Consider the following 24,019-nt stretch of genomic DNA (forward strand, 5'->3'; position numbering starts at 1 on the left):
TTTGATGAATTTAATAGTAGCATTAAATGCTGCTATGGTTTTGGGAAATATCAAGTATAATTGTAATAAATATGTGACATATGTTAGAATGGTATTATATGTATTATACATATTTAATGTATTAAATGTTATTTATAATAAATATTAAGTTTTTAATTCTTCATAATTACAACATTGTAATGAAGGAACATTATACCGAAATATTATTGATAAATTACACTTTTTAAAATAATGAAATAATCACTCTTAAGTATATTTTATTTTAAATCTAAATTAATTGCCCTTTGTAATGTGTATTGATTTTGATGTATAACTGTCAATTAGCTAAGGACTTATTCAACAAATAACAAAACTGACCATTAACCAATTAGTAATTACATTAAAAAATATATATATGGGTAATTACATTTTTATCATTTGAAGCATTCCATGGGTGTCTGGTTTGTATGCATACATTTGTGGTATTCACATTCATGTTGTGGAAGTCCTGCTACTGGAGATACATTGATATTGCAACAAATTGTAACTGTCATATATTTTTGTCAAATATTTTTCCTAGGTTAAACTTTGGAGAGTTTATGTCAGCACATACAATGATATTTGCCATTGAAGAAATAAATAACAGCACTGATATTCTTCCAGGCATTTCTCTGGGTTATAAAATCTATGACGATTGTGGCTCAATACCTGTGGCTGTAAGAACAGCCATGGCATTAATGAATGGATATGAGGAAACTCTCTCTGACACAGCCTGCTCCAAACCAGCTGCAGTTCAGGCAGTGATTGGAGGATCCGGATCATTAAGCGCAATTGCCATTTCATCAGCTGTTGGCTCTTTTCGCATTCCTGTGGTAAGAATAGCATATTATGGAAAATTACAGTAAATGCGCTATATATATATATATATATATATATATATATATATATATATATATATATAGCGTATTTACTGTAATTTATAATATATATATATATAACACAAGTCAAACACACTTTAATCTTTCCTAATAATTTTAATTCAGAATATTTAAACTAATCCACAAATAACACAATTGTGAAAAAACAACAATTACTTTTCAAGTAATTTGTTATTCTCTGTCCTTAACAGATAAGTCATGTTGCCACCTGTGCGTGTCTGAGTAACAGAATGAGATTCCCCTCATTCTTCAGAACTATCCCCAGTGACTATTACCAAAGCAGAGCCCTGGCACAGCTTGTCAAGCACTTTGGATGGACCTGGGTTGGGGTTGTCAGGAGTGACACTGATTATGGAAACAATGGGATAGCTACCTTTGTGGAAGCTGCCCAACAACTGGGCATTTGTATTGAATATTCAGAAGCCATTTATGAAACATATCCTAAAGAAAACCTTCTTAAAACTGTAGATGTCATAAAAAGGAGCACTGCTAAGGTTGTTCTAGCATTTCTGGCCATAGGAGAGATGACTGTTCTGTTAACAGAGTTATTCCTTCACAATGTTACTGGTCTGCAGTGGATTGGCAGTGAAGCTTGGATAACTGCCAGAAACTTTGCAACAGCAGAAGGGCATAAAGTCCTAACTGGATCTATGGGATTTGCTATCATTAATGCACAACTATATGGATTAACTGAGTTTTTAATTAATCTCCAGCCACCTCAAGTGCAGGGAAATGCTCTCATAAATGAATACTGGGAAACAGCGCTGAATTGTTCTCTGTCAAATCAAGATAACACAAATGGTTTAAAGCCCTGCACTGGATCTGAGCGCTTAAGGGAGTTAAAAAACAGATATGTAGACAAATCTGAGATGAGAATATACAACAATGTTTACAAATCAGTCTATGCTGTTGCATATTCTCTGCACAATATGATTACATGCAAAAAAGGGCAAGGTCCTTTTGAAAACCATAGTTGTGCAGAAACAATTTCAATTGAACCATGGCAGGTAAAGCAATAATCTGTTGTCCTCAGAGAATCATTTATAATTCAATGTATATCTCATTTTAATGTGAACGAAAGATTTGTTTCTTGTGAAATAAACATTTCATTTTTGCACAGGTGCTTGAATATGTGAAAACTGTCAACTTCACATCCAATACTGGAGAGAAGGTCTCCTTTGACCAAAATGGAGACCCAGTGGCGAGATATGAATTAGTGAACTGGCAACAAGATAATGAAAGCAGCATACAGTTTACCATTATCGGTTATTATGATGCTTCACTGCCAACAGGAAGTCAGTTTGTCATGAATCACATCAACATTGTCTGGGCCGGCGGTCAGCATGAGGTGAGAGTTTATTTAAGCATCAGTGCAATCCATAAGGAATGAGCATTTACAGATTAATTTTCCGTTTACTCTCTCCACCTTTCTCCTGTTTCATCCACTCATCAAACCTTATATATATATATATATATATATATATATATATATATATATATATATACTCCTTTGCTCCCCTCACAAGATGCAAAGTCTTACCTTGCCTTGCCACAGCATTTCTGAGAAGTCATTTCTTGAAATAATCTGTTAACCTGTATATCGACCCAAGCCTTCTCTTCGTATTACGTCTCCGGATCTTCCTTGTTAACCTGTTTTGCCCGATCGTTCGACCTTCCTTCTGTGACTACAAAATGCTGAATCAAGTCCTCTGAAAACGAGACCACGTTGATACACAAGCTACCACAATACCTTACTAATACAAATTCAGATTAGTGGTGAGGTTGATCTGCATGAATTCACCTTGAGGCTGTTTCATTTTATAAAAGATATATGTTTATTAAAAATGTAAATGGACAACATGTAATGGCAAAGATTGGATAGAGAAAAGCTGGGTGGATAAAATTAAAAGAGAGAGTGAGAGAGAGATCTCTCTAATACTTGAGTTTTTACTAGAGTTTCTAACTCTCTATATTTTCACGTTTTAGATCTATATATTAAATTTTCAGGTCACTCAAAGCATGACCTTACATTTGATACCAATCAAGCCAGGTTTTCTTTTACAGTAATGTTAACTTAGAGAGTTCTTGGAATTCCAAGGGAGGTGGACTGATGCCCATGTCAGTGGAGGATAAATTAGGATGAATTCTCTTACCAAATGTTAATTGTATGTGAAGTGTAAATGGTCCAATGGTTGTTTTATCTAATGGTCTTTCTTGTAAGACAAAACATGGCTTCTCAAACTGATGAAGAAGCTGTGTAAGGCTTCTGTTACCAGCATGTAGTTTGTATTTGGGTTTGTTGCCCTGGTTTATGAAATATATACAGTACCTTGAATTGGAATTTGGTGCTAGGGGCGGGGCATGGCAATCCTGCTTTGTTGATTTTGTCAGTGTGGCGGGGGGAGGGGTCTTGGACATGGACATGTAATCTGTTGTGCTTTGGTAAGCACAGGCCTGTATCTTAAAACACAGAACTTCAAACTGTCTCTTTAACTCCTTTACCACAAGCCTAAATTTCTCAATTAGCAGGGTATATGAATTTGTGTATATTTTTGCCAAAATAAGATTGTATGATTTACACATGCTAATGTTCATGAATTCCTTGGTGATTCCATGTAAACCTGTTTTTCCTTCACTGTGCAGATTCCTAGATCCGTGTGCAGTGAGAGCTGTCTCCCAGGCACTCGAAAGGCAGTTCAGAAAGGAAAGCCAGTCTGTTGCTATGACTGCATACAGTGTGCAGCAGGAGAGATCAGCAACACTACAGGTAACTGGAAAGTGTATTCAGAACAGAATAACCTGCTCCTAGTGTGTCTTTTATTTATTAATGACACTGAATAAGAAAATAATAATTGATGTCATGCGTAAATAAATCATTATATTGTGTTATCCATAAAACCTAAAGTATGAATATAATTTGACTGTCAACAGGCTCTAATCTTTTTTTGTTTTGTGATTCTTGCAGATTCTAATGACTGTATCCAGTGTCCAGAGGAATATTGGTCAAATGAGAAAAGAGATAAATGTGTTTTAAAAATAACTGAATTTCTGAACTATGGAGAAATCATGGGAATACTGCTCAGTATTGTCTCTTTAGCTGGAGCTTGTTTAACCATCATGATAGCTTTGATTTTCTATAAATTCAAAGATACACCGGTTGTTAAAGCCAATAACTCTGAGCTCAGTTTCCTCCTGCTCTTCTCATTAACTCTGTGTTTCCTTTGCTCACTTACTTTCATTGGCCAGCCCTCTGAGTGGTCCTGTATGTTGCGCCACACAGCATTTGGCATCACATTTGTCCTGTGCATCTCTTGTGTTCTGGGGAAAACAATAGTGGTGTTAATGGCCTTCAGGGCTACACTGCCAGGCAATAATATTATGAAATGGTTTGGGCCCACACAGCAGAGGTTAAGTGTTCTTGCTTTCACACTCACACAGCTCCTGATTTGTGTGCTTTGGTTAACATTATTACCTCCCTTTCCCAACAGGAACATGAAATACTATGCAGACAGAATCATTCTGGAGTGTGACCTGGGATCTGCAGGTGCATTCTGGGCTGTGTTAGGGTATATTGGATTCCTCTCTGCCATGTGCATTGTGCTGGCTTTCCTGGCTCGCAATCTTCCTGATAACTTCAATGAAGCCAAATTCATCACATTCAGCATGCTCATATTCTGTGCTGTCTGGATAACATTTATTCCAGCTTATATCAGCTCTCCTGGAAAATATACAGTAGCTGTGGAAATATTTGCCATTTTGGCTTCAGGTTTTGGCTTACTTTTCTGTATATTTGCACCCAAATGTTATGTCATTTTAGCAAAGCCTGAATTAAACACAAGGAAACACCTGATGGGTAAAATGCCCTCAAGATCACTATAAAAGACCCACATATCTCACTCCACATTTTTCTGTCTCTTGTTTGTATAGTGACAAAGCACCCTACAAAATATCAAACAAAATTTTATATTATAAACAGTGCACTACAATTTGACAATCTCCCCAGTTTGTCTAGTGATGTATTGTTTCCTCTAATGGTTGAATATGTCAAATGTCATTTTATCTGCTTATAACACTCATTTGCTGTGCTCTTTTAAGCCCTCTGAATGGAATAGTTTAAGTATTTTAGGTTGTCTTTCCCTATCTTTCCCTGCAACTTTCCCTATCATATCATCTTCTCTCAGTAATATTATTTATTATCCATTTGGCTGACACCTTCATCGAAGGTGACTTTCAACATTAACAAGAATCAGAATGTAAGTCTTCACATTTAGATAACCAGTGCAGCTGTGTTGCTAGAGGTTTGGACAGTAAATTAATGCAGAATGAAAACCAAATGTGTCTTCCTGTGCTGACAATAAATAAAATGTGTTGTACTATATTACATTCCTTTCAGGCCTTATTTTTTTTAAGACAATTCTCTCATCATTGAGGAAGTCTGGTCTTAATGTGAATTGAAAATTAATGTATTCAAGAATAGGCTGATAACATCAGCTACAACATTACATAAGTGCAATATGGTATAATCATCAACATCAAATTATTATTATTATTATTGAAAATAGTCATATATTTCTTCAACTGTTTAAATATTCGTGTTTTGTTTGTACCTGATCAGCATATGATTTGTATGCATTTAGAAGATTTTTCACAATTACCAAAGTGGTAATTCTTATGTTTTTATGACCATTTCCTAAATCTGCTAATTATCTGACAGCTTCAAGGTGTTCAATGAAATCTGGTCTTTTTTGGCCCAAAGTGCACAACTAATACAATATTGCTGAACTCTTATACTTGGAAACAGCATTTCTATCACAAATCTCTCACTAGTTAGTGGATTCCAGGGAAAGAGTTACAATAGGTAGAAGCATTAATCAATGTACATTTACAGTTGGAATGCACACAATAGAAATGTATTACAGATTACACTCTCAAATCAAAATAATAATGTAATAAATAACATACTACAGCAAGTGATTCAACTGACCAAATGTCCAATAGGTGAAATACACTCACCTAAAGGATTATTAGGAACACCTGTTCAATTTCTCATTAATGCAATTATCTAACCAACCAATCACATGGCAGTTGCTTCAATGCATTTAGTGGTGTGGTCCTGGTCAAGACAATCTCCTGAACTCCAAACTGAATGTCTGAATGGGAAAGAAAGGTGATTTAAGCAATTTTGAGCGTGGCATGGTTGTTGGTGCCAGACGGGCCGGTCTGAGTATTTCACAATCTGCTCAGTTACTGGGATTTTCACGCACAACCATTTCTAGGGTTTACAAAGAATGGTGTGAAAAGGGAAAAACATCCAGTATGCGGCAGTCCTGTGGGCGAAAATGCCTTGTTGATGCTAGAGGTCAGAGGACAATGGGCCGACTGATTCAAGCTGATAGAAGAGCAACTTTGACTGAAATAACCACTCGTTACAACCGAGGTATGCAGCAAAGCATTTGTGAAGCCACAACACGTACAACCTTAAGCCGGATGGGCTACAACAGCAGAAGACCCCACCGGGTACCACTCATCTCCACTACAAATAGGAAAAAGAGGCTACAATTTGCACAAGCTCACCAAAATTGGACAGTTGAAGACTGGAAAAATGTTGCCTGGTCTGATGAGTCTCGATTTCTGTTGAGACATTCAGATGGTAGAGTCAGAATTTGGCGTAAACAGAATGAGAACATGGATCCATCATGCCTTGTTACCACTGTGCAGGCTGGTGGTGGTGGTGTAATGGTGTGGGGGATGTTTTCTTGGCACACTTTAGGCCCCTTAGTGCCAATTGGGCATCGTTTAAATGCCACGGCCTACCTGAGCATTGTTTCTGACCATGTCCATCCCTTTATGACCACCATGTACCCATCCTCTGATGGCTACTTCCAGCAGGATAATGCACCATGTCACAAAGGTCGAATCATTTCAAATTGGTTTCTTGAACATGACAATGAGTTCACTGTACTAAACTGGCCCCCACAGTCACCAGATCTCAACCCAATAGAGCATCTTTGGGTTGTAGTGGAACGGGAGCTTCGTGCCCTGGATGTGCATCCCACAAATCTCCATCAACTGCAAGATGCTATCCTATCAATATGGGCCAACATTTCTAAAGAATGCTTTCAGCACCTTGTTGAATCAATGCCACGTAGAATGAAGGCAGTTCTGAAGGCGAAAGGGGGTCAAACACAGTATTAGTATGGTGTTCCTAATAATCCTTTAGGTGAGTGTATATATATATTTCTAATATATATTAAACTCTGCTTTCATCACAGAGAACACAATAAAGGTATTCACATTACTGCAATTATGAATAAAGGGGCAGATTAGTGCAGATTAATAAATTTATAAATTAATAAATCAAACCTTTGAGATTTCTTACAAAACACTAGTTTGAACCCCAGAGACCCCCTGTGTCATATAAAAAATGTGATGGTGGTTTGTCTTCGATCACTAAGAGCTGTCCTCATGAGTTCTAGGATGTTATTGCGAGCAGCAGCACTGGTGATGGCTGTGGCTATTTTGACATCAGCAGAACTGCCTGTTTGCAGGCTGCAAGGAACAGCAGCTCTTCCACACTTATTTAACAAAGGAGACATTATGATTGGTGGAGTGTTCGCATTCCACAGCAACATAGAGAACAAAATGTATCAATTTACAACGGAACCAAACCCACTGGAATGCAAAAGGTTTGTTTATTTTTTTTTAAATTATATATATATATATATATATATATATATATATATATTTGTTTTTACAATATACTAAGCAGAAACTATAAAGCAATAAAGCAAGATTACCAATAAATGATGGCTCTTCAGCTAGTCTGAATTTGGTAGGAATAGAGAAAGTATGAGAGAGAGGGGAGAGTTTTTGAATACAAACAGGTGAACCTAATGGCCTTTTTGAAATAGTGGATTTGATTTCTTGAGATCTTGTGTGATGTGTATTGATTTTGATGTATGATAGTAAATTGGCTGAGTACTTTTCATTATTTATTAATTAACACAACTAACCATAACCAATTTGTAATTGCATTAACTGCTGAAGGGTATGTTATGAAAATTTTCACTGCATGCGAAACTTTACAAAGGTCTGTGCCTCGAAGAAGACACAGAGGCGTCAAATTGTGCATTGCTTTGCTCTGTTAATTAGAAAGCACATCACATTTTTGGAGATGCAGAGCTTTACTGAACTTCTCTTAATCTAAAGCAGTGGTGTCTGAATGCCAATGTGCACTGTTACCGAATCACAGCACATTTGGTTCTGGTCTGGGACATATTTTGTCCTACTCCCCATCATATGTATCCACAATACAAAAAACCTTCATGGATATAACAATGTTATTAGTGTTCTGGATTGCTATTGTATTTTTACTGGTAACCACATTTTTTGCCTTTGTACATGTCCACTTAGTTGGACATAATGCTGTATCAGAGATAATTGTGTTGTGCTCCCATTTTGGTAACAATCTTGCTTTAATAAACATTTCTCTAGCAGGAATTACATTTTTATGTCATATGGGTATATACAGTATGTATACATGTATATAATGCAAATATTTTTCCTAGGTTAAACTTTGGAGAATTTCTGTCGGCACATACAATGATTTTTGCCATTGAAGAAATAAATAACAGCACAGATATTCTTCCTGGCATTTCCCTTGGATATAAAATTTATAATGATTGTGGTGCTATGTCTTTTTCTGTAAGAGCAGCAATGGCTTTAATGAGTGGATATGAGGAAACTCTCTCTGACACAGCCTGCTCCAAACCAGCTGCAGTTCAGGCAGTGATAGGAGGATCCGCATCTTCAATTGCAATTGTCATCTCAACTGCAGTTGGTTCTTTTCACATTCCTGTGGTGAGAAAAGCCTAATTTGACTGAATGAAAACATGAAAACAGGAAAATTAAAGCAAATGCTGAAACAAACTAAAATGAATCAAGTACAATTTAATCTCTTCCATAAAATAATTAAATCTAATATGGAAGAAAAACAAACAAACAAATAAATACATTAATTTAAATTAACCCACAAATACAATATACAAAAAATCTCTATAAAATCCTGTTAATGTGTCATTTTCTATCCTTTACAGATAAGTCATGTTGCCACCTGTGCATGTCTGAGTAACAGAATTAGATTCCCCTCATTCTTCAGAACTATCCCCAGTGACTATTACCAAAGCAGAGCCCTGGCACAGCTTGTCAAGCACTTTGGATGGACCTGGGTTGGGGTTGTCAGGAGTGACACTGATTATGGCAACTATGGGATGGCTACCTTTGTGGAGGCTGCCCAAGAACTAGGGATTTGTATTGAATATTCTGAAGCCATTTATGAAACATATCCTATTGAAAACCTTCTGAAGAGTGTAGATGTCATAAAAAGGAGCACTGCAAAGGTTGTTGTAGCATTTCTGGCCAGAGGAGAGATGACTGTTCTGTTAACAGAGTTATTCCTTCACAATGTTACTGGTCTGCAGTGGATTGGCAGTGAAGCTTGGATAACTGCCAGAAACTATGCAACAGTAGAAGGGCATAAAGTCCTAACTGGATCTATGGGATTTGCTATTATAAATACAAAAATAGGTGGATTAAGAGAGTTTTTCATGAATCTCCAGCCATCTCAAGTGCAGGGAAATGCTCTCATCAATGAGTATTGGGAAACAGCACTGAATTGTTCTCTGTCAAATCAAGATAACACAACGGGTATAAAATCCTGCACTGGAACCGAAAGCTTAAGAGAGTTAAAAAACAGATATGCAGACAATTCTGAGATGAGAGTATACAACAATGTTTACAAATCAGTCTATGCTGTTGCATATTCTCTGCACAATCTGCTCACATGCAAAAAAGGGCAAGGTCCTTCTGCAAACCATAGCTGTGAAGAAACAATTTCAATTGAACCATGGCAGGTAAAGCAATACACAATTGTCCTCATAGAATTATATATGATTCTCTGAATATCTCATTTTAATGTAAATTGAAGATGTATTTGCTGTGAAATAAACATTTCCTTTTGCACAGGTGCTTGAGTATCTGAAAACTGTCAACTTCACAACCAAAACTGGAGAGACAGTCTCCTTTGACCACAATGGAGACCCAGTGGCGAGATATGAATTAGTTAACTGGCAGCCACTTAATGAAAGCAGCATACAGTTTACCATCGTCGGTTACTATGATGCTTCATTGCCAGCAGGTCATCAGTTTGTCATGAATCACATCAACATTGTCTGGGCCGGGGGTCAGCATGAGGTGAGAGTTTATTTAAGCATCATTGAAAATCCATAAAGAATGAGCATTCACAGATGAATTTTCAAAGCAATGCCCGAAAAAAAAAAAAAAAAAAAAAACTTTGTCCTTAAAAACAAGCATAAGAGAGAAACATACTGCATCAATTTGGGATTTTTCTTTGTCCTTAACACAGTAGGCAGAACTAAAAGTTATGATAAAATAACTTTTAATAAAAGTAATAGAAATTAGTCACAGACAATATATGCTCTGAACTGCCTGCTAAAAAACGTTTTTGTTGTATTACCAAGTTTATAAATATTGTAAATATAAGCATTGACCTTATCAGCTTGGACGGAAAAGCAATGGACTGTTGTAGAGCTAACTATAGAAGAATCTGTTGTTTAAGAAGCTGTATTATTATAAATTAATATAGGCTATACTTCCAATGAGTATTCCTAATCTACAACACTATTGCACTGCATTATTGCACTTTATATTGCTCTTATATTTTGTAAGTCACCCTGGACAAGGGCGTCTGCTAAGAAATAATAATAATAATAATAATAATAATAATAATAATAATAATAATAATAATAATAATGTAACTGATTATGCTCAAAAAGTCTCTTCCATTCTTAACATAGCTTAATAGTAATTGGTGATTCCATGTAAGCCTGTTTTCCTTCATTGTGCAGATTCCTAGATCCGTGTGCAGTGAGAGCTGTCTCCCAGGCACTCGAAAGGCAGTTCAGAAAGGAAAGCCAGTCTGTTGCTATGACTGCATACAGTGTGCAGCAGGACAGATCAGCAACACTACAGGTAACTGGCAGTGTATTCAGAACAGAATAACCTGCTCCTAGTGTGTCTTTTAATCATCAATGACACTGAACAAAAACACTATATTTGATGTAATATACTAGACAAGTGTAAATATGTAATTAACAATATAGTGTTCTCAAATTTTAATTATAAAACCTAAAATGGCTTAATATGATTTGATTGTCAAAATGATCTAACTATTGTATTCATGTGTGTTTTGCAGATTCTCATGATTGTATCCAGTGTCCAGGGGAGTATTGGTCAAATGAGAAACGGGACAAATGTGTACTAAAAATAACTGAATTTCTGACCTTTGGAGAAATCATGGGAATACTGCTCAGTATTGTCTCTTTAGCTGGAGCTTGTTTAACGGTCATGATAGCTTTGATTTTCTATAAATTCAAAGATACACCGGTTGTTAAAGCCAATAACTCTGAGCTCAGTTTCCTCCTGCTCTTCTCATTAACTCTGTGCTTCCTTTGCTCTCTTACTTTCATTGGCCAACCCTCTGAGTGGTCCTGTATGTTGCGCCACACAGCATTTGGCATCACATTTGTCCTGTGCATCTCTTGTGTTCTGGGGAAAACAATAGTGGTGTTAATGGCCTTCAGGGCTACACTGCCAGGGAATAATATTATGAAATGGTTTGGGCCCACACAGCAGAGGTTAAGTGTTCTTGCTTTCACAATCATACAGGTCCTGATTTGTGTGCTTTGGTTGACAATTTCACCTCCCTTTCCAAACAAGAACATGAAATACTATGCAGACAGAATCATTCTGGAGTGTGACCTGGGATCTGCAGGTGCATTCTGGGCTGTGTTAGGGTATATTGGATTCCTCTCTGTCATGTGCTTTGTGCTGGCTTTTCTGGCTCGAAATCTTCCTGATAACTTCAATGAAGCCAAATTCATCACATTCAGCATGCTCATATTCTGTGCAGTCTGGATCACCTTTATCCCAGCTTATATCAGCTCTCCTGGGAAGTATACAGTAGCTGTGGAAATATTTGCCATTTTGTCTTCTAGTTTTGGTCTGCTTTTCTGTATATTTGCACCCAAATGTTATGTCATTTTAGCAAAGCCTGAATTAAACACAAGGAAACACATGATGGGTAAAATGCCTTCAAAATCACTATAAAACAGATATTTCTGTATCTCTTGTTGGTATAGTGGAAAAAACCCTGAAACATATATTATAAATTATACATGTAGCACAGGTGCAGGGCCAGAAATTATTGCAGAATAACAACAATGTATTTCCACAAAGTCACATGCAGGGTAGAACAACAGAGCACAGTAGCACAGGAGGATTATAACCAACTGATGTAAACACATTAATGGACTTCTCTTCAACATCCATTTATTTGAAAGGTTGCCCTATATTTTATTAAACCATAGGAAACATGTTAACATATTCTTTATTTCCTTCAAACAGTATGTTTAAGATGATTAAACCAAATGTATTTTCCCGTTTTAACAATAAACTAATATGTGATGTACACTCACGCTGTAAGTGTGCTCTTAATGTGAGGTTGAAATATGTTAATATCTTTGTCAAGGAATTAAACTAAGAAATAGACCAAGATTGAGATTGAATGAAAACATTGACCCATCCACTAAAATATAACTACAAACCTTTTCTGATTGGCGGCTTCATTTTCTGTAAGATGCTTTTAACCTCTATGATGCACAGGATCACAAGGGTATGAAAGTTTGGAATGTTTTAAATTTAATCTGGTGTCATTCTTAGAAGTCAAAAGTTATGTCTACCTTGGAGAACCAGCAGTGGATTAGTATGGTTATGATGATACAGTATATACAGTGAGGGAAAAAAGTATTTGATCCCCTGCTGATTTTGTACGTGCCCACTGACAAATAAATGATCAGTCTATCATTTTAATGGTAGACGTATTTTAACAGTGAGAGACAGAATAACAACAAAAAAATCCAGAAAAACGCATTTCAAAAAAGTTATAAATTGATTTGCATGTTAATGAGGGAAATACGTATTTGATCCCCTATCAATCAGCAAGATTTCTGGCTCCCAGGTGTCTTTTATACAGGTAAAGACCTGAGACTAGGAGCACTCTCTTAAAGGCACTCTCTCGTACCTGTATAAAAGACACCTGTCCACAGAAGCAATCAATCAATCAGATTCCAAACTCTCCACCATGGCCAAGACCAAAAAGCTGTCCAAGGATGTCAGGGACATGATTGTAGACCTACACAAGGCTGGAATGGGCTACAAAACCATCGCCAAGCAGCTTGGTGAGAAGGTGACAAAAGTTGGTGCGATTATTCGCAAATGGAAGAAACACAAAATAACTGTCAGTCTCCCTCGGTCTGGGGCTCCATGCAAGTTCTCACCTTGTGGAGATTTAATGATCATGAGATCATGAGGAATCAGCCCAGAGCTACACGGGAGGATCTTGTTAATGATCTCAAGGCAGCTGGGACCATAGTCACCAAGAAAACAATTGGTAACACACTACGCCATGAAGGACTGAAATCCTGTAGCGCCCGCAAGGTCCCCCTGCTCAAGAAAGCACATGTACAGGCCCGTCTGAAGTTTGCCAATGAACATCTGAATGATTCAGAGGAGAACTGGGTGAAAGTGTTGTGGTCAGATGAGACCAAAATCGAGCTCTTTGGCATCAACTCAACTCGCCGTGTTTGGAGGAAGGGAATGACCCCAAGAACACCATCCCCACCGTCAAACATGGAGGTGGAAACATTATGCTTTGGGGGTGTTTTTCTGCTAAGGGGACAGGACAACTGCACCGCATCAAAGGGACGATGGACGGGGCCATGTACTGTCAAATCTTGGTTGAGAACCTCCTTCCCTCAGCCAGGGCATTGAAAATGGGTCGTGGATGGGTATTCCAGCATGACAATGACCCAAAGCACACAGCCAAGGCAACAAAGGAGTGGCTCAAGAAGAAGCACATTAAGGTCCTGGAGTGGCCTAGCCAGTCTCCAGACCTTAATCCCATAGAAAATCTGTGGAGGGAGCTGAAGGTTCGAGTTGCCAAACGTCAGCCTCGAAACCTTAATGACTTGGAGAGGATCTGCAAAGAGGAGTGGGACAAAATCCCTCCTGAGATGTGTGCAAACCTGGTGGCCAACTACAAGAAACGTCTGACCTCTGTGATTGCCAACAAGGGTTTTGCCACCAAGTACTAAGTCGAAGGGGTCAAATACTTATTTCCCTCATTAACATGCAAATCAATTTATAACTTTTTTGAAATGCGTTTTTCTGGATTTTTTGGTTGTAATTCTGTCTCTCACTGTTAAAATACGTCTACCATTAAAATGATAGACTGATCATTTATTTGTCAGTGGGCACGTACAAAATCAGCAGGGGATCAAATACTTTTTTCCCTCACTGTATATACATATTTGTATATATATATATATATATATATATATATATATATATATATATATACACACACACACATTAATCTGACTGTGGCACACACTCAAAACTGTTAAGACTATGGGAAATGACAAACAGGCTGTGTAGAATGGGGCTGTTTTGCTTTTGATTAATCATGAGCAGAGTTTTATGGAGGAGATCACTGTCAAAAAGTTAAAGTAATTTGTTCAAATCTGACAATTATGAGTACAAATCGAATATTTGTGAGTTACCACTCGTATATTTGTGAGTTAGCCTCACTTATTTGTGACTTCCACTCACATATATGTGTGAGTTGGACAGAGAGTTAAATCACTGTCAAAAATACGTCACAAAGGTCAGGCCAAGATTGTGGATCGATGGTGGTTTAAATGCGCAAGGGTTCAGCATGTGAATACTTTTTACTTTTTCTTGTTTCTCTCTTTATAAGTCAGTGCCAATCCAGTCAAAATGCTAATGATATATGCTTATTGTGAAAACTATGCATGTGCAGGGCCCACAAACCAAACATTTTGCCATGTCATTTGACAAGTTAATAGCTCATGACTTCTTCAATGGTAGGGTGACCATACATCCCGGTTTTAATTAAACGTCCCAGTGTCCCGTGAATTTTCTCAAAATTGTTTACATGTCCTGGTTTTTAGCTTTCCCTTGTTTACACTCACTTAAAACTCTTAAAACCTTTAAAATAGACATGGAATGTTTTATGTGATCGATGACATGAAGAAGCGAACATTTTAATTATATTGGTATATATCAGCAGTTCACATTACTTTCTTGCAATGTATTATCTGCAAAGTACCTTCCAATGCAACTGGCAATGTAGAGGTTAATGATTATTATTCATGAGTATTGATTATAATATTGATGAGATGGGAAGGCTTAGTTTAGAATGCCAATGAAATCACTGCTAGTTATTAGAAATGACCATTCAGACACTGTTTGTAAAATGTCAAACCCCTTGAGGGTATGTCCCAGAGGGGGTATAAAAGCTTTGTTCTATCTTAAAACTTTTGGGGAACAGTGTCATGCTAGCCTAAAATCCTTTGAGTTCTGTGTTGCGCTGTTCCTCCCATGCACGTAATAGATTCTGATTAGAACTCCTGACTCCAAAACTTTTTTCCACCACAAAAGCAACTTCATCAATTAGGTGCAAGGCTGCACTGTACCAGGGGAGAATGCCTGCCCCAAATTTTATACCTCCATTGGAACGGTGCAATTCAATAGGAACCTCTTGGGGTTTCTACTCCATTTTAGTCCTACGGACAGAATGGGTCTAGGATATAATAGTCATAGATGCATTTCAAAGCACCAGAACACAACAACCACTCCAGTTCTGGGGCAAGTAAGTATTATCCTGGTCTCCGCAAAACCAGTAAGAAGTCGTAGCACCAAGGTTTCCTAGGGAGCCACTTGTCCAGCTCCCCAGAGACGTCTCCGAGGTCTGGTGAATTTTAGTTACTTCTCTACGAATGTAATCTGTAAGATCATTAATCTGTTCAGAGTTATCAGATATATAGGTACAACATTCATTACCAATGAGCGCACACACCCTCCTTTTGCTACCAGAGACAAATCTAAGGCTTGGTGATTCTGTAACACCTTTGTGCGTATGGCAACCATTTCAGCTGTTACGTTATCAACAGAGTCAGCAGTTTTATCACGTTTCTATTGTATCTGTTCTTGGTTAGCACAGACGTCTTCAACTGTGAGAGGGACGGGGATCATGGGAATTCCTCCCAGAGCATTGTGGGGCACATGTGAGCACACTCAACACCCTGATATATTCAAGTCTTTTAGTAAACTGGTATTACAGCTGGAGATAGGTGTTCTCTCTCATCAGGTGGCTTTGACGTCGCTGTCGAATCCTCAGTCATATTTTATCAGTGTAAGTGTTAGTGTTGGTTGTGTCAATATGCAAAAGGTGAGAGGTTACTAGCACATCACCCGTTATTTGCAGACCCATGCATCCTGTTGCTCCTTTTGGGCCACTGCTCCGGCCCTGTGCTGGCCTTGTTGCCACTTTTCTCTTTGTCTGGTTCTACGTGCAAAACATGTTGAACCACTCTCTCCCCGAGTCCTTTGCATATTCCAGAATGCTTTGTGGAGGAAACAGTGATGTCACCCTCGCTGCTTGGTAACCCTACACTCCAAAGGAGGAAGATGAAGTAGAGAATCCACGTGCACATCCGGGACACTGCCCTCTGCTGGACATTATTCACCTTTTGTTTACTACTACTGTATAAAATGTAAAACCCGGAAGAGATCTGTAAGAAAGCAGTTTGAACACAAGTTCACTCTGTTCTTCTTCCGGGCTGGCCTGAATAAAGGACTTTGCAATACAACTCCTGCGCTGCCGTTTTTGTCAATTTAACAGGGTTTCTTCAGAGTCTCATAAGTCACCCCATAATATTCTCATGCGGAGAAAGACCAGTTTTGCGATTTGCTGGCTATAGGAAGGGCATCTGGACATTTGAGCCCTGCTTGTATGCATATTTTAGCCAGCTTATTCTTTAATATCCCATTTTGTCTCTCCACTGCTCCAGCTGACTGAGAGTGATAGGGGCAGTGAAAATGTTGTTTACCTTGCAGGACTTTGCATAGTTCCTGCACTATTGTCCCAGTGAAGTGAGTGTTCCTATTGCTGGAAATTTCCCTGGAATGCCAAGTGCAGTGCAGTGGCAACCTGCAATTTCCTGGAGCTTTTCACAACAAATCTCAGATTGTTTTTATCCTGCCCTAGGTAATAAGGGTCAGTTTCATCCAGATATAATTCATAATGTGCATATCAGATAGATTCATAATATGGAATAAATTAGTCATCTGTAAACACAATGTGCAGTTCATACTACATTAGAGATCCTCCTTATACAATTCATCTCTCTCAAATTGAATAACATTCAAGGTACACAATAGGGCAATTTCTCTACCATGTAGGATTCTTTCCCTGGGAGCCTGCAGCTCTCAACAGTCTGCAGTTTAACCTTATCTAGTGCATTCCTGAGTTCACCTTGACCTCAAATTGGGCACAAAATTGTGGCCCTTGTTAGGCAGATTGTTTGAAAGCAGTAAAAAAAAAAAACGTATTAAAACATGTAATACAGTAGTTGACATCTGCACAGTTTGCAAGGTTTGCAGTATAAGAACAATTTCTTAATAATCTTAAGTATGATGTATCATAAGCACAAATGATTTCAGTATAGTACTCAATTGTCGTCCGCAGCATCATATGTCCTGCACTTACTAAATCAATTTTACATATCAATGCAAATACTCTGTTTATGTGTGGAATGGCCAAACTTTTCAAAGCAAAGTGCTTATCTCTGTCCTCTTTCACATCTAATTGATAAATATCTGAGATCTAATTAATATTCTTTAGACAATCTAGTTAATAATTAGATTAATTGCAGTAATTAATCCATTATTTATCAATTATTTATTATTATCATTTAGTTTTTTCTTTTCAAACTCTCATAACCGTATTTTCATAATTATTTTCATAGTATCATTAGGAACAATTCCCAATATAATTTTGAATAGTTTTTTGTTAATGCAGTTTTCATCTAGTATTTTCCTTGTTCGTCTGCATTAACATCAGTGTTACTATCATTATTAATGCAACTATTACTCTCTCTCGCTCTCTCTCTCAGTCCTCTCAGGCTGCTTGTCTGGCAGGCAAGCGGGGGAGCTGAGCACAGACACTGTCACTGCCCCCCCCTTTCTCCTTCCCAGGGAGGGGGAGGGGGTGGGTGCTTATTTAATCTGTTTGCCTGATACTATCTGAAACTGTATACTGCCAGACAGTTTCATAACTTTAATCTTACTATTACTGTCTCAGTCAATTATAAATATAAAGATTGCAGTAATTTACACCAAGTAAATTCCTTATTTTCCTTCACATTCTCTTTCAATTACCCTTAGAAACGTGTGCTGAAAATGGCAGTGCATTATTATATATATATATATATATATATATATATATATATATATATACACATATATACATATATATATATATATATATACACATATATACATATATATATATATATATATAAAGTTATAGTGATCGATTTGTATTATTACCATTGATACATACATTAATTTATTTATTTGTAAGACCTATTTGATATATTTTTTAAATAGCATTCTGTATAAAGTAATGCTTTCATTATATTATTATTCATTATTTCTGACTCCCTTAATCTTATTCTGGACCATGCAATACAAACAAATACATACAAAATACATTTACCTTGCACAAACTTTAGACTTACAAACATACAAATAGACACATACTGGAAAAGTCGTCGAGATAAAGAAAATAGAACTTTAATCAAGCCGGCTTGGAAGCACCACGTCAGGGAATTCCTTCAGTGAGAACTTAATGTTTACAAACTTTATAGGAAAAATGACGTAGAATCTTGTGGCCGTTCATCCAATCAGAAGCTTCAAAAGATGCAGGCTCTGGAAAGTTTGTAGGCTGCCCTTCCCAAGGGAGGAGGTCATCATAGAAGCAGATGTCTGATCCTGTTAAGGCATACAAATGGTACGATCTTGTGGTTTTCTTAACAACGAGGTAACATCTTTAACTTTGAGAGGAGAAACAGGAAATCCACACACAGACAAACCCATGGGCTATACATTCGGACAAACCCATTTCTCTTATCATACAAAAACAGAAACGGTGAGATAATTTAAGAAAGGGTGTATCGTTAACTGCTTTATTTGGCCTCCCACTAATAAATTTGGCAAGTTTGCACAAAATGTAATTATTTCTAATATCAATATAAAATATCATAGTGTTAATATAAAACACTTTCTTCATCATTCCAATACAGAGTCTTCACATACTAATTTATATCCAAAGTAAATTCGGATACTACTAGTCTTGTTGTACATGTTTTATTGACCTGCAGTGTCTCAAACTACCCTTATTTATTATTATCTATTAATTTCCTACAGTATCTTGAGGACTTTCACTAATACTGACGACATCTTTTTAATTTGTCTCCCTGGCATTCGGCTTAGACTACATTGTATTTTGCCTTTTTCTTTTTCTAACAAATGTTTTAAGCTAGCTAGCTTCAGTTTCTGATTTTTTTATTTGCATTCATCGTTCTACATCATAAACACTTTCAGTTTACTCTTCCTGGCTATGTATCTCTATTTTGCTAACCCCCCCCCGCTTTTTGTTTTTTCAGATAAACGCAGGCCCACTGATTTATTGCTTTTATTCCAGGAGACAACCTGACTCCCTGCTTATCAGCACAGATGTAACCAAGGCCTTTCTTTCACAACTAAACAACTTCTAAACTTGCATTTATAAGAATATTCTGGGTAAAAGAAATGAAATAAATAAAAATGAAAAATAAAATAAAAACAAATAAAAAAATAAATAACGATTGAAAATATCTGGGATACTTATTGGCAATGTAATCGGGATCATGTGGAAGAAGTCGTACACATTTCTCATATTTGTAAACACATAAAACATAGCAATTCAAAATATAATACATTTTACATCTTACAATTTACACAGGCAACTACAGTAAGTGAGGTCCTACATCCTGGACAGTAAAAGCTAAGTGCTGTCAAGATGTAGGGTCACAGTCAAGGGTTACAGGAAAGGGAGCAAGGAGGAAAACAATCAAAAGTGCTATCTAACGGGGATTAAAAGGTCTAATTATTATAAGTACTGTCTGAAAAGGTGTGTCTTGAGTAAGTGCCGGAATGAGGTCAAGGACTCTGCTGTTTTGACTTCGGTGGGAAGGTCGTTCCACCATTTAGGGGCCAGGGATGAGAAGGAGTGGGCTCTGGAGGAAGGAGAGTGGAGAGGAGGTAGAGTTAGTCTTCTGGCACTGGAAGACCACAGTAGTCTGGAGGGGATGTGTGGAGAGACGAGTGTCTGAAGGTAACTTGGTGCAGTGTGGTCGAGACAGCGGTAGGTGATGGTCAGTGTCTTGAACTGAATGCATGCCGGTATCGGGAGCCAGTGGAGGGAGCGGAGTAGTGGAGTAGCGTGTGCGAAACGGGGCAGAGAGAATATCAGACGAGCTGCAGAATTCTGGATGAACTGGAGTGGGCGGGTAGTAGTTGCAGGCAGGCCGGCCAGGAGGGAGTTGCAGTAGTCCAGGCGGCAGAGGACCAGGGACTGGATGAGCAGCTGCGTCAAGTAGGAAGGGATGGATTCGGTGTATGTTGCTCAGGAAGAATCTACAGGTGTGTGTCAGTGTGGTGATGTGCTGGGTGTAGGAGAGCGCAGGATCGAGGGTGACTCCTAGATTTTTTGCGGAAGAAGAAGGAGAGAGTGTGGTGGATTCCAAGGGGATTGAGATGGAGAGGTCAGCAGAAGGTGAGGAAGAGTGGGGGATGCTCCTATCACCCCGGGTCAGATGTTTGGAGAGACTGTGGACCTCTCTATTGAACAGTTGGTGAAGGCAAAGGAGACATCGTCCAGAAATATCTCCAACAGGCTAGACAGCAGCCACAGCAGTGCCTATGGGGCCCCCAACAACCCAACAGGCTGTGGCCAAGGCAGGGGAAGCCTCAACCCAGGCCACAACAGTCTAGTAGCTCACAGCCTGAGCAGCACCGCAGGAGCCAGCCGCACGGAATAAGAAATGGAGCTTTTTCATCTTTGCATTTGAAAGACTACACATGCATTGGGTGTTGTCTGTTCTTTGTTCCATCTTTAAATAGCAATGCTGTAAGCTGCATTCTGCTTGATACTTTAATCTTCAATATTGATTACAGTTTGAAATTTAAACATAACTAATTACCACGTTATTTGATATTAATGATATTTCAGATGATCCTGTGCTGAAAAAAAGAAAAAGAAACTTACAACAGCATAAGATGGTTTTTTGGTCTTAACTGGTCTACCAGCCTTGTCTTTCGGCTGGGTTTAAAGGGGTTTGTACACTTTTCAAGTGGTCAGACTGGGAAACCAGGTTAAACCAGCCAAGTAGAAAACCAGCATAGGTTGGTTTCATATGGTTGGCGTTATTTCATCAAACTATTACTTTTGGCCGGGAACTAAAACGCGTCACCCGGGGAGGGGCGCAAGACGAGGCAAAATTATAAAAGTAGCCGCACTAGCGACCTGAATTTCAGCTGTTGAGTATCAGGACTGCAACACCCCCGAACAGCCACAACCAACTACAAAAATACCTCTTCCAAGATTTGTTTATCCAGGGGTCCACACACCAGTTGCAGCAGAACAGTACAAAGGGATGGGTTTCAATAATTTAATACAATTACTTCCCGCGTTTCATACAAAGGTTAAAAAGAATTTAAAACAACAAATGAAATACTGAACTCGTCCACCAGAGCTCCCTCCACTCGAGCGGTAGGCGAGCCTCTTGATAGAAATCCAGTCTTCATCCGCAATACCTCAAAAACACAACAGGAGGAGAACAGAGAAAAAAAGAAACAACCAGTCGAGTGAGAGGAGCTCCTAAATAATTGCAACAGCACAGCCGGCGGAGCAGCAGCCTCCACTTCCGTGGCTGGGTACTCGGGACAGGTGTCCTTATGTCGTCTCCCGCCTGTGCGCCTCCGAGCCCATGGCTGCTCTGCTGCCCTGTGGAAGTTCTGCTGCTCTCGTGTAGAAGATCCATAACAATATGAGAAGCACAAAAGGTTGAACAGCAGCTCCCACCGCAAGCAACACGGCACCCGAAATCTCTATTACCGTCCGTCTCACTGCACTTGGCTGAGTTGCGGCGTGAGAAACAAAATAAATGATAAAAGAGCGCTCAAAATAAAAATAGGAAATACAATAAAAGCGAGAGCGAGTGGTTTTAAAAACGTGAATACGTGCAATCAAATAAAAAAAAGAAAATAATAGTGAAGTAAATAAGTAGTCCAAACCAAAATAAAGTGCTCAAAACGAAATAATGAAAAACAATTAATAATACATAAACAAAACGTGCAAGTCCCAAGGGTGACACAGGTTCCCGATCAATTTGCTTTACACTTCAGTCCGGGTCAAATTGATCACTATAAGCGGATGATCGTTATAACCGATTTCTTAATTGTTTATTTATTTCTCATGCAGATAACCATTTAATTACCATTTATATATTTATTACATTAATATAAAGTAATGAAACTGAAAGCTTCGCTATTACCTGAATTTGATATACTTTCAAAATACTAGGCTAGGTTAAGACACAGCTTGCCGGTGGTTTCACAATAAATAAACTGTAGACTATCAATGCCAAATGCCAATTTGGCCATAACAATACCTCTGTTTTGTATGTCGGCTCTTGGCCGCCTGGAAAAGTCAATTCACAAACTTGTCAATTGATGCCTGGATCATGGTTTTGTCCAAAACCAAGTTAACTTTTTACTAACTTGCATGAGATTTGTCTAGCTATCAAATTAAGACTAATCTTTGTTTAGACTTTTTTAGTACAGTGGAGACCCATTATAACGATCACGTTCGTCGTTTTATTTATTTTTCTCCATATGTTGAAATGTATGAAAAGACCCAAATGAACACTATAAGCGGAGTACTTGATCACTATAAGCAAATTATTTAAATAGCATTTGTATAGGAACGATTCCGTCCCAAGCTTTTTGATCCATATAAGCGGTGTATCAATATAACCGTGATCAGTATAAGCGGTCTCCACTGTAAAATATTTGAAACATAATAAAACACACACCTCACCTGTACTTGCTTCACTGTTTATGCAGCTTTCTCTGAGAACTGCAAGCAGAGATGAGCCAAATTTGAAGATAAAAAGCTTCAACTATCTCCATTTCTTATGAAACTGTTTATCCTATCCAATCATTCCATCGTCGTCCTTGCATAGTGCAATAACCATTGTGAACATAAGCTGCACTTGTATCAAGTCACACACTAACTAATCGAGCAAACGCTTAAACAACATTATATTAAGTACCAATATACACGAGGTGAATTCAAACAAGTGCTACACGAGCACAGATACAGGGCATATGTGATTTGGATTTGAGGCTTGAAGTTACTGCCAATGATCAAACTGTCAATATAAAAAAAAAAAAAAAATGACAGCGACGGTAAGAAACCTGCACCGTGAGCACAAACGAACGAGTCAGAAAATGAGTGCGTTGGACAAGATGGGTAAATGCATGACTGACGTCACAGATCCAGGAGATAATTTTGTTATTTCTATGTAAAGGGAATTACTTAGATTGCACAAACCGGCACAAATCGAGCACAAACGAATGACACCGGTTTGGAGCGATTCGGATGACACGGGGTGGAGAATGAAGTCACTGTTCTTAAAAAAAATTGTTCTGTTATATTTGAGAAACGATCATAGTTACAGGGTTTCTTTTAACGGCACAAACCGGCACAAATCGAGCACAAACGAATGACACCGGTTTGGAGCGATTTGAGCGAGATGGGGTGGAGAATGACGTCACACAGCCCAAAAAAGAATGCTTAATATCTCAAAGACCAAACCAGCACAAATGTTCATTTTTGCGGCACAAATCAGCACAAACACAGCACAAATGAATGGAATAGTTTTGGTGATTATTTAATTATATGGGGTGCCAACTTCACAGAGGTGGACGGTGGAGCATAATAACGCACTGGGCGTCATTGCTCCACCACTGAAGCTATACATTTTTTAAAG

General features: G+C 38.1%; 2 protein-coding genes across 2 annotated transcripts; both read left to right on the forward strand.

The window, feature by feature from the left end:
- The first annotated feature begins 593 nt into the window (after positions 1 to 593).
- Positions 594 to 4,796, forward strand: LOC136754122 (extracellular calcium-sensing receptor-like). The gene is made up of 5 exons (XM_066710453.1): positions 594 to 851; positions 1,109 to 1,924; positions 2,038 to 2,265; positions 3,561 to 3,684; positions 3,883 to 4,796. Exons 1-5 carry the CDS (start codon positions 594 to 596, stop codon positions 4,794 to 4,796), a joined length of 2,340 nt encoding a protein of 779 aa, XP_066566550.1.
- Positions 4,797 to 7,499: 2,703 nt separating this feature from the next.
- On the forward strand, positions 7,500 to 12,104 carry LOC136754124 (extracellular calcium-sensing receptor-like). Its single transcript, XM_066710454.1, has 6 exons — positions 7,500 to 7,603; positions 8,486 to 8,777; positions 9,014 to 9,829; positions 9,942 to 10,169; positions 10,844 to 10,967; positions 11,191 to 12,104. The coding sequence occupies exons 1-6, from the start codon at positions 7,515 to 7,517 to the stop codon at positions 12,102 to 12,104; spliced, it is 2,463 nt and encodes an 820-aa protein (XP_066566551.1). The 5' UTR covers positions 7,500 to 7,514.
- The last annotated feature ends 11,915 nt before the right edge of the window (positions 12,105 to 24,019 follow it).

The sequence above is a fragment of the Amia ocellicauda genome, chromosome 7 (genome assembly GCF_036373705.1).
Source record: "Amia ocellicauda isolate fAmiCal2 chromosome 7, fAmiCal2.hap1, whole genome shotgun sequence".
NCBI lineage: Eukaryota > Metazoa > Chordata > Actinopteri > Amiiformes > Amiidae > Amia > Amia ocellicauda.

Bases quoted from the DNA above. Each gene is read 5' to 3' on its own strand.
- LOC136754124 (XM_066710454.1), top strand. From the start codon at position 7,515: ATGATTGGTGGAGTGTTCGCATTCCACAGCAACATAGAGAACAAAATG. The intron at 9,830-9,941 runs GTAAAGCAATAC...CCTTTTGCACAG, and splicing joins TTTCAATTGAACCATGGCAG to GTGCTTGAGTATCTGAAAAC. The intron at 10,968-11,190 runs GTAACTGGCAGT...TGTGTTTTGCAG, and splicing joins ACAGATCAGCAACACTACAG to ATTCTCATGATTGTATCCAG.
- LOC136754122 (XM_066710453.1), top strand. From the start codon at position 594: ATGATATTTGCCATTGAAGAAATAAATAACAGCACTGATATTCTTCCA. The intron at 852-1,108 runs GTAAGAATAGCA...TGTCCTTAACAG, and splicing joins GCTCTTTTCGCATTCCTGTG to ATAAGTCATGTTGCCACCTG. The intron at 3,685-3,882 runs GTAACTGGAAAG...TGATTCTTGCAG, and splicing joins AGAGATCAGCAACACTACAG to ATTCTAATGACTGTATCCAG.